The sequence below is a fragment of the Podarcis liolepis genome, assembly GCF_965112155.1.
Source record: "Podarcis liolepis genome assembly, chromosome: 11".
NCBI classification, from domain to species: domain Eukaryota; kingdom Metazoa; phylum Chordata; class Lepidosauria; order Squamata; family Lacertidae; genus Podarcis; species Podarcis liolepis.
The window spans coordinates 55,590,859-55,608,020 of NC_139565.1; the positions used below are offsets into that span (position 1 = coordinate 55,590,859).

Below are 17,162 nucleotides of genomic sequence, written 5' to 3' on the forward strand. Positions count from 1 at the left end.
GTAATGTTTTATTTTGAAACCTTTAAGATAATATTTTAGTTTTCTGTTAATTATGTTGCTTTGACGGTATACTCTATATTTGACTTTCTTCAGATTGGTTTATTGATGTTTTAATATTCTGTAAACCACTTTGAATTTTTTCTTAAAAATATAAAGCGGTATAGAAATGAAATTATTATTAATAATAATAGTACTCTGCCCGACTCTACTTGTTTTGCTGCACTTTGCTAAACCACAACAACAACAACAACAATTTATTTGTACCCCACCAATTTGGCTGGGTTTCCCCAGCCACTCTGGGCGGCTTCCACAAAGACCAAAAATACACTAAGACGTCACACATTAAAAACTTCCCTGAACAGGGCTGCCTTAAGATGTCTTGTGAATGTCAGATAGTTGTTTATCTCTTTGACATCTGATGGGAGGGCGTTCCACAGGGCGGGCGCCACTACTGAAAAGGCCCTCTGGCTGGTTCCCTGTAGTTTTGTTTCTCGCAATGAGGGAACCACCAGAAGGCCCTTGGTGCTGGACCTCAGCGTCCGGGCAGAATGATGGGGGCGGAGACACTCCTTCAAGTATACTGGACCGAGGCCGTTTAAAGCTTTAAAGGTCAACACCAACAATTTGAATTGTGCTAGGAAACATACTAGGAGCCAATGTAGGTCTTTCAAGACCGGTGTTATGTGGTCTCAGTGGCCATTCCCAGTCACCAGTCTAGCTGCCGCATTCTGGATTAGTTGTAGTTTCCAGGTCACCTTCAAAGGTAGCCCCACGTGGAGCGCGTTGCAGTAGTCCAAGCGGGAGATAACTAGAGCATGCACTACTCTGGCGAGACAGTCCGTGGGCAGGTAGGGTCTCAGCCTGCATACCAGGTGGAACTGGTAGACAGCTGCCCTGGATACAGAATTGACCTGTGCCTCCATGGACAGCTGTGAGTCCAAAATGACTCCCAGGCTGTGCACCTGGTCCTTCAGGGGCACAGTTACCCCATTCAGGACCAGGGAATCCTCCACACCTGCCCGCCTTCTGTCCCCCCAAAACAGTACTTTCACGATGTGAAAACCAGGCCAATAACTCATCTTTCCTTTGGGCACAAGACCTTGGGCACAAGAAAACATGTTGAATACATGCCACTCACAACCCTCCAGGACTTCCATCTTTGGGTTGCTCCCTGCAGATTGAAATCTCAGCGAACACCTGTGATTTTAATGCGTGCAGGATTTTCCTTCTTTAGGTAGATAATAAACACACAAAAAGCATCGCCCGTTCAAAAAGCATTCTCCCTACCTCCGGTCATTCCTCCTCCTCCTGAACAATTTTTTGGTGTGTGCGATTTCAGCTTCGTGTGGCAACGGGTGATAACCCTGGCAGAAAAAGGAAGGGGAGAAATAAGACAGTCATTAATTCAAAGAGAGGAGCCAGTGACACTTAAAGCTCATAAGAGGCAGGATGTTGGCGCTCCCAGGCTCTTACGATGTCCTTGTAACAGACTCAAACGCTGGCTTGAATGAATCATCCATTTCAACTTCCTTTGAGCTGCTGGAACAAAATAAACTTACTGTGACTTGGGGAGGAATCTCACACTGCTCAACACAATCAGCCTCGTTGTTATGCAACTATCAGCACATGAAAAAGGCGTTGCACCAAAAAGGTTTAATATGATCGCCTTCTATGCATCCAAAAAGGCTACTCTTTTGGAACTCACCCAAGAATATTATTTACACAGCACCATCATGGTACTTTGCTAGAACCAAAGAGGACCATGCCTTTTGGATCTTTCAGCTAGTCCTCTGAATGACACAGGTCACCGAATGGGGAGAACTGGACCTCTGTGCTAGAGTTTCAGCACCAAGAAAGAGGAAAATGCGGCCTTAGCAAACTAATAATTTTAGATGCTCCATCAGTCAAGTGTTCACTGTCATGTGACCTTTAGTTGATCATTTATTAAATTTATAAATAGCTCAATCACTAGAGCAGGCATAGGCAAACTCGGCCCTCCAGATGTTTTGGGACTACAATTCCCATCATCTCTGACCACTGGTCTTGTTAGCTAGGGATCATGGGAGTTGTAGTCCCAAAAAACATCTGGAGGGCCGAGTTTGCCTATGCCTGCACTAGAGCACGAGACTCATAATCTCAGAGTTGTGGGTTCAAGCAGCATGTTGGGCAAAAGATTCCCACATTGCAGAGAACTGAACTAAATGACCCCTGTAGTCCCTCCCAACTCTACAATCTATGATTCTGTGATCCCATCCTTCTTCTCAATGGGCAGCAAACACACAAGCAATAAAACATATCAAAACATCTAAGAAGGAACCCCTCAGTTCCAATACAGATGTAGATTGGGAAGGATATCTACTTTAAAAGGCTTGATGAAAGTTAAGGCTGTATCTGCTGGAGCCCCACTGCTGAACAGAACAGGGATTAGTTGATTTGATTTATATACCGTATTTTTCACCCTATAGGACGCACTTTTTCCCCTTCAAAAATGAAGGGAAAATGTGTGTGCGTCCAATGGGGCGAATGCAGGCTTTCGCTGAAGCCTGGAGAGCGAGAGGGGTTGGTGCGCACCGACCCCTCTCGCTCTCCAGCCTTCAGGAAGCTCTCCGCAAGCCTTGGGAGCCCGTGGGAGAGCTGCCTCTATCCTGAAGCCGCCGGGCTTCAGGTAGCTCTGCGCAAGCTGTGGGAGGGCTCCCACGGCTTGTGGAGAGCAGCCAGTTCTGGGGGCTGGGGTCGGGGGAAGCTTGGGCTTCCCCCGCCCCAGCCCCACGCCTGGGGGGGGAAATAAAAGTTTTTTTCTTTATTCCCCCCCCAAAAAAAACCTAGGTGCGCCCTATGGGGCGAAAAATACGGTACTTCGCCGCCGCTTTTCATTCAAAATGAATCCCAAAGCGGCTTGCAAATGATAAACAACAACAACATGATACAAACATCACAAATACAGCATAGGTCATACGGAATAATTAACACGCCATCAGTGAAACAATTACGATCTATAAAGAAACTGTTAACAAAGGAGCAACTAAAAAAAATAACCCAATTAAAGCAAAAGTCAGATTATATTGTTAAGAAATCAATACAGCATTTATAATATATAAAACAGTATCAACATTAACAAAATAGCAACCAAAACAAAAACTAGGTGTTCATACACCTACTCTTCACACCTCCATGACTTGTAAATCTTTCGGTGTATTCAGCTCATTAATATAATATGGGTTTATACAGGGTGAGACAGTATTTAAGGTATCCCAGGTCACAAGATGTACAGGGTTTTATGTACACCAAACCAGCACTTTGGACTGAGTTGGGAAAGAAGCACACACACCATTGCAAGTTCTATGACGTGTTTTGCTGCATTAACATGCTGCTCACTGCCTTGGCCTTTGGGCCAAAAAATGCTACATAAACAAACCACAACGTACTTCATGGCAATCCCCAAATGCAGAGACTGGCACTACTAGTTTATCCAGTACCAGGGTGTTGCAAGGTACTTAAGAGACTTGAGGCACGGCACAGATTTCCAGATGCAAAAAGGCGCAGATGCAAATTTAGGCCAACTTTGGGGGGGCGGGGGTAGACTCTCGTTCCTGATGCTGGGGCTTACTTCTAGCCATGTACATCCCAGTAGGATTTTCTGGTCACAATATTGAATTGGCTAGATTGACAGAGGCAATTAGGGGTCAAAAGAAGCAAAAATTCAAAAAAGAATGGGCAAAATATAGAGAACATCTTAAAAAGCGGTGCCCTCAAATTAATACTTGGACCTGCTTCAATTAACTTCCGCAGAATAATTTAAGGTACTTAAGTTAAAAACAGAAAGAAAAAGGGGATAATAATGAACTAAAAAGGAGACAGTTTACAAAAAAAGAACTGTGTTGAGAAGAACTGAAATATGGTACATATATATTATTATTTGTTTTTGTGTAAGTTTTGTACGTTATCATGTCTTATTTGTATTTTTTGTGTGTGTGTGTTTTGTTGTTGTTTGTTTTTCTTTTGATTCTGTACGATTATTTTCATGTTTAGTTTGACAAGTGTGTGTGTATGTGTTGTAAATAAAGGATTTTCTGGTCACAGTACAGTGTGCGTGGACTGGATCCTCTGCCCCAACGCCTGCAATCACAATTATCCGTGGTCATGGGTTTTCCCCTGTGCCCATTTCATCCTCCTCACCACAACCCCAAGAGGCAGGCAAGGCTGTGAGGGAGTGCCTCACAGACACCAAGTAAGATTCACGGTCACCCAGTTAAGTTCACTCATGGGCTGTTTCAGATGTTGAGGAGGCTAGAGGAACCAGCAATGCGCTCTACAGGGCCGCGAGCGAGGGCCGCTTTCTTTCATTTACAACTTTCTGAGGGCCACAAGGCAGCGGCAGGTGTGCCCAGAGAAGCATAAGCAGACAGAGCAATGGGTGTGGCCTTCGTACAGCCATGCAAAAAAACCCAGAGGTTTCTGCGCAGTCGCACGCATCGTCACCCCCTGTCCAGCCAAGCAAGGAGGGACTATCACAGTTCAAGGACACATTCTATATAGTCAAAAGCACTCAAGGGGGGCAGAGGGTAAGGCTGTAGAAGGACATAGCCTGCAGAGAGCTCTGAGGACCGGGTACAGAAGCCTGGGCATTTGGTCTGTGGGTCTGAGGTGACAACACCCAGCCCTCCCACTGTAAGCAAAGTCATTTTTTAAAATAAAAAGAGGGGGGAGAGGCAGAAGCTAATAATAATACTACTAATAAATTTTTACTTATACTCCGCCCTCACTGGCAAGAGCCGGGCTCAGGGCAGCGAACACCAGTAAAATTACAACAAAAACATAATAGGGAAGAAGAAGAAGAAGAAGAAGAAGAAGAAGAAGAAGAAGAAGAAGAAGAAGAAGAAGAAACGATTTAAAATACGGGTTAAAATACAATTTAAAATGCATCCTCATTTTAATAGTAGCCCATAGATCAAAACCATAAGGGGAGGGAAACGTAAGTGTCAGACTGAGTCCAAACCAAAGGCCAGGCAGAACAGCTCTGTCTTGTAGGCCCTGCGGAAAGATGTCAAGTCCCGCAGGGCCCTAGTCTCTTGTGACAGAGCGTTCCACCAAGTCAGGGCCAGTACTGAAAAGGCCCTGGCCCTAGTTGAGACCAATCTAACCACCTTGTGACCTGGGACCTCCAAAATGTTGTCATTTGTGGACCTTAAGGTCCTCCACGGGGCATAACGGGAGAGGCGGTCCCGTAGGTATGTGGGTCCTAGGTCGTGAAGGGCTTTAAAGGTCAAAACCAGCACCTTAAACCTGACCCTGTAACCACCGGGAGCCAGTGCAGTTGGTAAAAGTTGGTATTGGCCATGCTGCAAAAGACAACAGGACACAAGCTTCCTGGACCCCTAATCCAATAGGGTGCTTAAGATCATAGGAAGCTCCCTTACCAAATGTCAAGACTATTGTTCCCTCCTGCCCAGTATTGCCTGCGGTGCTTGTTTAAGCCACTTAGTTAAACTGCGGAACTCGCTGCCACAGGATGCCGGCAATGGCCGCCAATTTGGGTGGCTTTAAAAGATCAGACAAATTCATTGAGAAAGGGGCTATCGGTGGCTGCTAGCCAAAAGGGCAGCACTGCTTCTGAAGGCCAGTTATTGGAAACTACAGGAGGAAAGAGGGCTCTTGTCCTCGGGTCCACACTGGTGAGCCAGTGTGGTGTAGTGGTTAAGAGCGGTAGTCTCGTAATCTGGGGAACCGGGTTCGCGTCTCCGCTCCTCCACATGCAGCTGCTGGGTGACCTTGGGCCAGTCACACTTCTTTGAAGTCTCTCAGCCCCACTCACCTCACAGAGTGTTTGTTGTGGGGGAGGAAGGGAAAGGAGAATGTTAGCCGCTTTGAGACTCCTTAAAGGGAGTGAAAGGCGGGATATCAAATCCAAACTCTTCTTCTTCTTCTTGCAGGTTTCCCCCACAGACAACTGGCTGGCCACTGTGAGAACAGGATGCTGGATTGACTGGGTGACTGGCCTGACCCAGCAACTATGGTCTGTGCCACAGTCCAGCAGGCTGCGGTTGGGAGCCCATGAACTCACAAACCATCGCCTGCAAGCTTCAAGAAAAAACCCAGAAGGCAAAACGTCAAACAGCAGGCAGGCAGGAGTGAATTCTCCTCCATTCGGAGTGAATTAGCATCGTCTGTGGCTGCAAAGGTTCGGCACTGGTGTGTGTTGTTGTTTAGTCGTGTCTGACCCCCTGGACCAGAGCATGCCAGGCACTCCTGTCTTCCACTGCCTCCTGCAGTTTGGTCAAACTCATGCTGGTAGCTTCGAGAACGCTGTCCAACCATCTCGTCCTCTGCCGTCCCCTTCTCCTTGGGCCCTCAATCTTTCCCAACATCAGGGTCTTTTCCAGGGAGTCTTCTCTTCTCATGAGGTGGCCAAAGTACTGGAGCCTCAGCTTCAGGATCTGTCCTTCCAGTGAGCACTCAGGGCTGATTTCCTTCAGAATGGATCGGTTTGATCTTCTTGCAGTCCATGGGACTCTCAAGAGTCTCCTCCAGCACCACAATTCAAAAGCATCAATTCTTCGGCGATCAGCCTTCTTTATGGTCCAGCTCTCACTTCCATACATCACTACCGGGGAAATCATAACTTTGACTATCAGGGCCTTTGTTGGCAAGGTGATGTCTCTGCTTTTTAAGATGCTGTGTGCTTTGCAATTTTATGGGAGGGTTCTCTGCCTCTCCAAGTGTCTAAGCCCCTCCTTATGGTTTCCAGACCATCACGCCTCTCCTGTATAACCTGCCGTTGAGTTTCAACTTTCTACACCCATCTTTCCGGCCAGAAGTGACATTCTACACGCCCCCCCTTAAATACATATATATAAAGCATTCAAATGAAATATATGCTAATCTGCTGAACAGGCGGACATTTATTCCAGTCACAGAATTTAGAGGGTTTAGTTGGATTGCCAGACCCCTTGAATATGGATTCAGTTTGCGCGTTGCCCTGTAGTCTGTGCTGGAATTTCTCTCTCTCTCTCTCTCTCTCTCTCTCTCTCTGTATGACTCTGTCTGAGCCTCAGGGAACGAGTGTTATGGTATGTCTGGCCCGGTCTTAGAGATGTTTTGGGGCCTCATTAGTTTGTGTAAAGAGCTCTGTGGTTCTTGGAAACGCTGCTTTCTAAAAATTGCAAAGTATTATTTATTTTCTCAGAACTACAAAGCTGTCGCAACCACTATAGGCATTAAACGTCCTCTTACTTATGAAACGCGGTGCTTTGCAGAGCGGCTGTAAAAGAAGCTTTGTAAAAGCCACTCTTAGGGTACCCATAATGATCCATTACCCAGGATTCCTTCGGGAGCCTCCTCTGACACAAAGCCAGTGAATCACAACTGAGGAGGGAGAGAGTATTTCACTCCACTCCAAACCATGATTTGAAACGGGCTTGAAACATCCTGGTTTGGGGGCAGTTCCTGCCTACTGCCAACCATAGTTTGCCCGACTCAGACGTCACAGCAAACCATGGTGATCACAGACCACAGAAGCGAGGAGAGAAAGGAGCCCATGAGCCTAAAGGGCGCAAGGAAAGAGAGTACAAGGTGGGAACTCCATCAAGCCCCCTTCTCTTGTGAGGGGTCCAGCTGCCATCAAGTCTGAGGGAAGAACTGTGTGGTAAGAGAGCTGTCCTGTACTCTTGGCCCACTCTGTTTATGGCTCTGATCTTGGAGGAAGAGAATATGACCTCATAATGAAAGAAGGGGCCTGCTGGATCAGGGTCAATGGCCCATCTGTTATCATATGTGGGACTGTTGTTGTTTAGTCGTGTCCGACTCTTCGTGACCCCATGGACCAGAGCACGCCAGGCACTCCTGTCTTCCACTGCCTCCCGCAGCTTGGTCAAACTCATGCTGGTAGCTTCGAGAACACTGTCCAACCATCTCGTCCTCTGTCGTCCCCTTCTCCTTGTGCCCTCCATCTTTCCCAACATCACGCTGCAAACTTTCTTTATAGGGGAGCCTCTAAACCTCTCAATCATCTGGGTTGCCTATACTGAACAGTGTCCTTATATGCAAAACAGAGAGTTTCAGTCACTCCTCCTGCAAAAATTTCTAGAGGGGGAGCATGTTCACCTCCTGCACCAAAAGCAACCAAGAGTTTCGTGGAGGTTTAAAGACTAACAAATTTATTATGGCACACACTTTTCGTGGGCTCAAGCCCAGCCAGTCAGATGCACGAAGCGAAATCTTATTTGGCAGGTATACAGAGGGAGGGAGTTGTCAGGTGGGAGATGAATGGCAATGAGGTACAAAAATTACAGGCAGTGATCGTCAGAGCTTCAGAGCATAAAGCCACAGTTGTGGGCTGGCATTCCTTTTCTGCCCTCTAAGCACTCAGCTGAATAAAATGCACTCTGGTCTCTGTGGTGCATTATTGTCTGTTGGGGAAAAGCCATGGCTTTTGTGGGAGAGCATCTGCTTTCCATGCACAAGGTCCCAGACTCAACCCCCAACATCTCTAAGTTGGGCTGGGAATGACTGACAGACTGTCTGGAACCCTGCTAACTGCTGCCAGTCTGTGCAGAACAGTCGCTTCCAAATGTTTTCGCGCCACTGTCCCCTTGGTTCCATAAACTCGTCCCCAGTGCCTCCTAATCTACCTTCTAAAACATTATTCTTCAGAACAGAGCCCTGTGCAACCCACTAAGGAAGAGAATAACAAAATTAAATTTGGAGCAGTAACAAATGACTGCGTGTTCGTTCAAAACCCAATTAAAACTAGTCTGATTAGTGCATTAAAACTGGTTATTTATTTGTATACCGCCCTGCATTGAAAGATCATGAGGCGGTTCACAGCACAGAAATGCAAAACGACAACACAAAACACACAATGAAACAAAAGCAAGGCAAAACAATATCCAGCCAGATGCCTGGTTGAAGAGAAACGTTTTTGCCTGGCACCTAAAAGTTATGTAATGAAGGTGCCAGGTGAGTCTCCCTGGGGAGAGCGCTCCGCAAACGGGGAGCCACCACAGAAAAGGCTGAACTTGCTGCCAGCACTTCACAGTCTGTGATTTACACCTCCAAAGCTCCCTGCCTCTTAGAGCAGGGATCTACTGGGCTAGAGAATACAGTCGTACCTTGGAAGTCGAATGGAATCTGTTCCGGAATCCGTTCGACTTCCAAAACATTTGGAAACCAAAGCGTGGCTTCCGATTGGCCGCAGGAAGCTCCTGCAGCCAATCGGAAGCTGCATCAGCTTCTGAAAATCGTTCAAAAACCGGAACACTCACTTCTGGGCAAGGTACGACTGTACTGAGCTCAGTAGACCAGGGGTCGGCAAGGTTTCCCTTGCCTGGGCTGGTTCACTCCAGCAGAGATCCTTTGTGGGCCAGATCGCACGTGCGTGTGCGATTTCTGGCATCTGTGCATGTGTGGTTTCCGGTGCCATGGAAGCGAGTCCCCACGCTGTGCCGCTTTAGCGCAGGGACTCACCAAGTGGGTGGCTCAGTTTGGGGGCGGTTAGTGGGCCAGTTAAACAACCCCTGTGGGCCGCTTGTGGCCATGGGCCTTAGGTTGCTGAGCCCTGTTGGTAGACCAATGGTTCGACCTGCTATATGGCAGCCTCCTGTGCCCCTAACAGGAGTGAACAGAGTCAGAGAGGGTCCTTGCAAACCTTTCCTGCCATTGCTCCATGAGCCAGTGTGGTGTAGTGGTTAAGAGCGGTAGATTTGTAATCTGGTGAACTGGGTTTGTGTCTCTGCGTCTCTGCTCCTCCACATGCAGCTGCTGGGTGACCTTGGGCTAGTCACACTTCTCTGAAGTCTCTCGGCCTCACTCACCTCACAGAGTGTTTGTTGTGCGGGAGGAAGGGAAAGGAGAATGTTAGCCGCTTTGGGGCTCCTTAGGGTAGTGATAAAGCGGGATATCAAATCCAAACTCCTCCTCCTCCTCCCCTTCTTCTTCTTCTATCATAATAACAGGCTATTTCAACCATCCGGAACAGCTCTGCGAAAAGGCATTTAACACGCTGGGATGGTGAAATATCTTACGGATTTAGAATACTCCAGGACGTTGCTTTGCAGGAGAGAAGGAGGCGGGGGGGGGGGAATACGCCAGTGACTACAACAAATGAGAAACTTTCAGGAACCGGTGTTGCTTGCAGGAAGCTGCCACCTTCCCCACTGTCAGACTCACCGGCACCCTGAACTCAGCTGCCCTTTCAAACATGATCTCAGGTACGAGGGAGCTGCTTTGTACGTGAGCAGAAGCGTTTAAATAACTTGCCTTACCCACACACGGGCGGATGTTGGTTGCGTGGGAGAAAATATCTAAAGGGCACCTCAGCACCCAGGTTTCCCTGGATACTAGGCTGAGAGAAACACAGTGAAGTGGGCTGCAGGAGCCGGGAACAAAGCTATTTTTTGCTACCATTCTTGCATGAGAATCCAGCTGTGATAGAATCATAAGAGTTGGGAACCTGAGAGTCATCTAGTCTAACCCAATGCAATGCAGGAATCTCAATGACATTTCGGCTATAATGATCACCAACTGTGATTTTTATTCAAGTCCCACATTATATAATTTTTATTACTTTTTAACATATCATTTTCAACAGTAATTAAACATACTTTTACATCTTATTCAATTTTTTTGACTTCCATCAGTCCTGTCTGAAAATTTTCCAATCTAATCTCTTAGTATGCATTTTTCATTTTCCCTATTACATTTCAATCTCATAATCAATATTTCTATCTTTTTCTACTTTGTAACACTTCATATATTTCAACTTACAAAACTTCCTGTAGTCCTACTAGCATAATTTGTTGATTACAGTTGCTCTTCAAATAATTCTTCCAATCTTCTGTAAATCTCTGGTCCCGCAGGTTTCGAATCCTTCCTGTCATTTTGTCCAATTCTGCATAGTCCATTAATTTCGTATTCAAGACCCACATTGCAATTTTCTCCCTTATACAGTGGAACCTTGGTTTTGGAGCGCCTTGGAAGCCAAACGATTCAGAACCCAAATGCCGAAAACCCAGAAGTAATTGCTTCCGTTTTTTAATGCGCCTCGGAAGTCAAACGGCTTCTGAGGCGCGTTTCTCCATTGTGTTCAATGGATTTTGCCAACTGCCCATTGATCCTCGGTTGTCTCACGGTCTTCCGGAATGGATTACGTTCAAAAACCAAGGTGCCACTGTATCGCCATCAACAAAGATTTCAAAATATGGTCTGAAGTTCAACATAAAAAAAACTAAGATCATGGCCACCACCTCCTGGCAAATAGAAGGGGAAGAAATGGAGGCAGTGAGAGATTTTACTTTCTTGGGCTCCGTGATCACTGCAGATGGTGACAGCAGTCACGAAATTAAAAGACTCCTGCTTCTTGGGGGAAAAGCAATGATAAACCTAGACAGAACCTTAAAAAGCAGAGACATCACCTTGCCCACAAAGGTGTGTATAGTTAAAGCTATGGTTTTCCCAGTAGTGATGTATGGAAGTGAGAGCTGGACCATAAAGAAGGCTGATCCCTGAAGAATTGATGCTTTTGAATTATGGTGCTGGAGGAGACTCTTGAGAGTCCCATGGACTGCAAGAAGATCAAACCTCTCCATTCTGAAGGAAATCAGCTGTGAGTGCTCACTGGAAGGACAGATCCTGAAGCTGAGGCTCCAATACTTTGGCCACCTCATGAGAAGACTCCCTGGAAAAGACCCTGATGTTGGGAAAGATGGAGGGCACAAGGAGAAGGGGACGACAGAGGACGAGATGGTTGGACAGTGTTCTCAAAGATACTAATATGAGTTTGACCAAACTGCGGGAGGCAGTGGAAGACAGAAGTGCCTGGCGTGCTCTGATCCATGGGGTCATGAAGAGTCAGACACGACTAAACAAAACAAGATTTCATTTCAGGAATCTGATGAAGACTACAGGAGTCCATGACAGCTTACGTCGTAATACATTCGTTAACATTTATTTTGCCACAAGCCTCTTTGTTGCTTTTACACAACGGTATGCATTTTGCTTTGCGGTCTGTGAAAACAAGCATAGCCCTTGATAACTTGATGTATGTTTTCGGTTTATCACCTTCATCATGAGGACTAGAAACATCTCTGTTTTTGTTTTAAACAGAAAGGCAGTCTGTTTCCATTTCTCTGGAAATTCCTCAGTCACAGACGCTGGCTCCCTCGGCCTATAAAGCGAGATGAGGGCGCAGCCCCAGAGTCGGTCACGACTGGACCTAATGGTCAGGGGTCCCTTTACCTTTTTTTTAGAAAGTGAATGAAACCACAGGTTTTTTCATACCAAATACAGGGGCCTGGATTCAAGCCTTCAGCCTCTCTAGGTCACCATTGCTTGCTTTGGTGTACTCAAAATGGCAAAGGTTGCATAACCTACTTTGGGAAGGAGTATAAAAATAACTCACAAAAGAAAATCCCTTTTGTTAGAAGAATCAGCCAGTCAATGCAAAAAAATCAGTTACAATCTGATCTAGGAAATCCAGAGTTCTTTTCCCATGTTACGGCTGGGAATGGAACAATACCTTGTGAGTGGATGTGACTGTAATTGTTTTAACTGATGTTATTTTAGTTTTGTTTGGGTTTATTGCTTATTTGTATGCATTTCCTGTGCCAGGGGTCACATTTAAAAACAGACTCTAGTATCAGGGTACCTGCACACTGTCCACAAAACAGGAAAGAAACCACGGTTGGCGAACTATTGGGTAAATCAAAATAACGTGCAGCCCGTAAGTCAAATGATTGGGAAAGCCAACAAAAGGCAAAATTTTAGGAAAGAGCGTTACAAAAAGCATAAAAGCACGTCCCTGCGGCAGATAATCTTTACTGAGTCCGCACCAGAAACTTTAGAAGTGCACAGGAAGGCTCTCAAAGAGAACAAACCCTCTACAGTGGTACCTTGGGTTACATACGCTTCAGGTTACAGACTCTGCTAACCCAGAAATAGTACCTCGGGTTAAGAACTTTGCTTCAGGATGAGAACAGAAATCGTGCAGCAGCGGCACAGCAGCAGCAGGAGGCCCCATTAGCTAAAGTGGTGCTTCAGGTTAAGAACCGTTTCAGGTTAAGAACAGACCTCCGGAACGAATTAAGCACTTAACCTGAGGTACCACTGTACTGCAAAGGAAGCCCAAGTGAGTCCAATGAGATTTATTCCCAAGCAAAGTGAGCAGAGTCTTGCAGATTTGAAAAAGGTCAGACTCGTACAGGTCAAGTTGCATAAAGAAACTGGCAATGGGTACAGAATACAGCATGTGTAGACTCTTGATAGTTTCTTAAAAAGCAAGTTTCCAGTCCTCAGGACTACAAAGATAAACAGAAAGGGAGTTTGGGCAATGCTTTGTGAAACTTGGGAAGTTCTGGAGGAAACAAGAGTGTGAGCGAGCAAGTTGGGTTGGTTGACACCTGTCTGCCTTGGGAGACGTGAGCCTTTGCGGGAGAAGTCAAACTGTTGAAAGGTTGCAGTCGCTGCAGAAACCGATACTGGAGAGACATGTTTTGTTGCAGCCGGGGCAGATGAAGTCATCCGGTTGTGCTGCTGCGCTGTGATAAGAGCACAGCTCAAGTTGCCTTTGTCTGTTCTCGTTCATGCGGCCAGGACCAAATGCGGTTGTCCCACGTGCGATGATCGTTCTCAACTCTGGCGTTGAAATCTCCCAGCAGGAATAGGTGTTTTTGAAGTCTGGGAACCTTCTGACAGCCTGGTCTAGTTCCTTGAAAAACTGCTTCTTGGTTTGCATGTCCGAACACACAGTGGGAGCGTAGACGCTCAAGATGCTAACCAGACCAGAGGTGGTTGAGAGGCAGAGGGAATGCAAGCATTCTGAACCCTCGGTTGGTGGATCTATTGCAGACAGGTGGGAGTTCCTCACTGCAAAGCCTGCGCTGTCAATGTCAAGAGTTTTCAGCTCACGGTCAATTGCATCACAAACACGTTCTCCTCGGCCAAGGAAAAACCCCAAGTGTCCTGGAGACATCCAAGGCCAGGCGATGGGAACCAGTTGCACTTGGTTTTCAGCAGACAATTGACACTGAACTGTGTGCGGGTCACACAGGGCTACCACAGTGCCGACTGCGCATGCGCAACTATATACATGCAGATGTGAAAACTGCAGGGCTCAGAAGTGCATTAAATGCCAGTTTATCGTGAGCCCAAGGCAGGGTGAATTCTGGATTTCACACTGCGTTGCTCATTACAATGCTGGTCAAGTGCTGATATCTGTTGCCGTCTGTTATTATTTTGTCAGCTGGAATCATTTTTATTCAAAGTATTGGTGCTGACCTTTAAAGCCCTAAACGGCCTCGGCCCAGGATACCTGAAGGAGCGTCTCCACCCCCATTGTTCAGCCCGGACACTGAGGTCCAGCTCTAAGGGTCTTCTGCTGGTTCCCTCCCTGCGAGAAGTGAGGTTGCAAGGAACCAGGCAGAGGGCCTTCTCGGTAGTGGCGCCCAACCTGTGGAACACGCTCCCATCAGATATCAAGGAAATAAACAACTATCCGACTTTTAGAAGGCAGACTTTTTCTGAAGGCAGCCCTGTTGAAAGCTGCCCAGATGGGTGGGGTAGAAATAAATTATTATTATTATTATTATTATTATTATTATTATCATTATCATTATCATCATCATCATCATCATCATCATCATCATCATTTGAACCACCCTGAGATCTTTTGATGAAGACCGCTGTGTTGAATTTTAGACAGACTGTTGCATTTCAGGCAGGTTTCAAAATTTAATTTATGATCTGTAACGTTATAGATCAACATTCCCCAACCTGGTGCCCTCCTCACAACGTCTTGCTGGGACTGGTGGAAACCCAACAATATAGGGAAGAATGTTATTTACTGCTTCTAAGATGTTGCGAGGGGCCGTCTTGAAAGACATCCTATAACCACATAAAACAATAAATTATAATTATAGCAGCAGACTCCCACTCTACTAAGAGGTCTTCTATATTTGCAACTCTGGTGTTTTGGGATTTTACATTTTCTCTTTGCCTCCCCTCCAAAGCACGTCTGGGTTCCCATGAACTTGTTCTCTTCTCTCTAGACTACACGTTTCCCCGACTTGACAGCTTAACTGCCCTGGCTTGAATGAAGAACTCTGCTTTGTGGGCATATAGGAAAACATTTAAAATAAAAAAGAATTGAACATTTAAAACAAATGTGTCGGTTTGCTTCAGTGGCGACATCAACGCTTCTCCCATGCCCCAGAAGAGTGATGTTACTGATTTTTGCTCACCGGTGCGTGAACTATATTAGTTGTCCGCAAGGTTGTGGACAAACCTTGATACTTGCATTGCTCCCCAGCTGAAGTTGGGCTGTGATGGATCCATGCATCACCACCAACTGATAAAGCAAAGGGAGATCTCCCACTAGCAAAAGAAGGCTGGAGGTTAATATAAATTCCGTGGGCTTGGCGGGGGAAACGGAGTCAAAGACTCGACAGCAAACCACATTCTCTTTGTCTGGCAGCAGCGAGCTCTGTGGGGCTGAGTTATTGAGGAAGTTCGGCGAGGGTTATATTTGTTCCAGATGCACGTTTCCCTTAACCTCTTGAAGTGGTGCTTCCCAGAGAGTAGTTCGTTCTTCATGCCTTTGCTTTTCATTTTCATTTACACAATGCCGGAACAAATAACTTTAATCTTGCTCTTGCTGGGAGAAGTAGAGGGGTTGGGGTGGAGTGGGAGGGTGAAGAGATAAAAAACCCACCACATATGCAAAAACCAGAAATAGAAGAGAAGATGTCACAAAAAAGAAAAGCGTTGAGGCAAAAGGCAGGGGGGAAGAAATGATGGATAAGAACACACACACACACACACACACACACACACACACACACACACAGCATTTGCAATCAACCTTCTGTCTTCCTTTTGTCTGAGGTATTGCGTGTGTTTTTGTATTCTGTTGGAAGCTGCCCAGACTGGGGCTGGGGCAAGCCAGTCAGATGGGGAGAGTACAAGTAATAAATTATATTATTATTATTAACCATAAAAAGAAGGATAAAAAGGAAGAGAAAACCACCTAAATTGCACGAGCAGTATCTAAATGAAAAACAGGTCCAACTCGACCCCATCCCACTAAGAGATACGCAGAAAAATAAGATCCAAAGGTGAGTAAGAACGTTCTTGTCCGGCACCTACAAAAACGATGGGGAGAGTATTGCATCAACAGGGAGCCACCACCAAAAAGGCCCGTTCTCATGCCTCCATTCTCTGCACCTCCCTTGGACATGGAGAAGGGCCACAGAAGAAGAGGTTTTGTGTTGGTTCATGTGGGGAGAGGTGTCCGTTGAGGTACTGGGATCCTGAGCCGAATATGGCTTCACAGTGGATGCTCGGGTTGCAAATGTGATCCGTGTGGGAAGAAGGTTCGCAACCCGCAGCACTGCGTCTGCGCATGCACACGTCGCGATTCGGCGCATGCGCAAAGTGCGATTTAGTGCTTCTGTGCATGCGCCGAAACATGAAAGTAACCTGTTCTGGTACTTCCAGGTTCAGCGCAGTGCGCAACCCGAAATCGTGCAGCCCGAAGTGTCTGTAACCTGAGGTATGACTGTACAGGCCAAAACCTACACTATGAATTGGGCCCAGAAACTAATGGGCAGCCAGTGCAATCGGGCCAGGATTGGTGACTTCCTTCCCTCTGACTTCCTTGCCTTGGGCGGCTGTTTCTGAACAGTCTTCAACAGCAGCCCCACACATAGCGCATTGCAGTAATCTAATCCGGAGTCATGCCTCTCAAATCACACACTGCTTTGCTGGCACCTCCGAACACACTGGCGCCCCCAAGCGGGAGCTTAGATGCCTTTCGCTGCTCAGCCAGCCCTGCGCGAGTGAACAAGCCTTCCTGAAATCCCCACCCAAACAAACCCCGGAGAGAGGAAGCGAAGGAAACGCCTGAGGCTTCCTAGAGGAAAAACTATTCTAACACGCTTTTCAAAAGAACAACATTGCACTAGGCAAATGACTCCAAGCTCTCTCTCCTCTTACCGAACATGGTCTCCTGTCTGTGGTGATTAAGGAAGGAGTTCTCGTAGAAACACCTAATTTCCTAAGATGGAAACGTCCTCAATATTCATCGCGAATGGAGAAGTTACTCAGAGGCTGGAGCTGAAGGCCATAGCAACAAAACAACATAACACCAATTGGAATTACGTGATAGTACACAC

At 46.4% G+C, this 17,162-nt stretch overlaps 1 protein-coding gene across 7 annotated transcripts in view; it reads right to left on the reverse strand.

Annotated features, from left to right (window-relative positions):
- CTIF (cap binding complex dependent translation initiation factor) overlaps nt 1–17,162 on the reverse strand; it is a 198,614-nt gene that overhangs the window by 81,151 nt on the left and 100,301 nt on the right. For all 7 annotated transcript variants that reach the window (XR_014517244.1, XR_014517245.1, XR_014517246.1 and 4 more), the window contains one exon: nt 1,288–1,364. Coding sequence is in view for 4 of the 7 variants with exons in the window: in XM_083465981.1 (XP_083322107.1) it covers nt 1,288–1,364 (77 nt within the window). In the remaining 3 variants the exon portion in view is untranslated. The remainder of the gene's footprint in view (nt 1–1,287; nt 1,365–17,162) is intronic.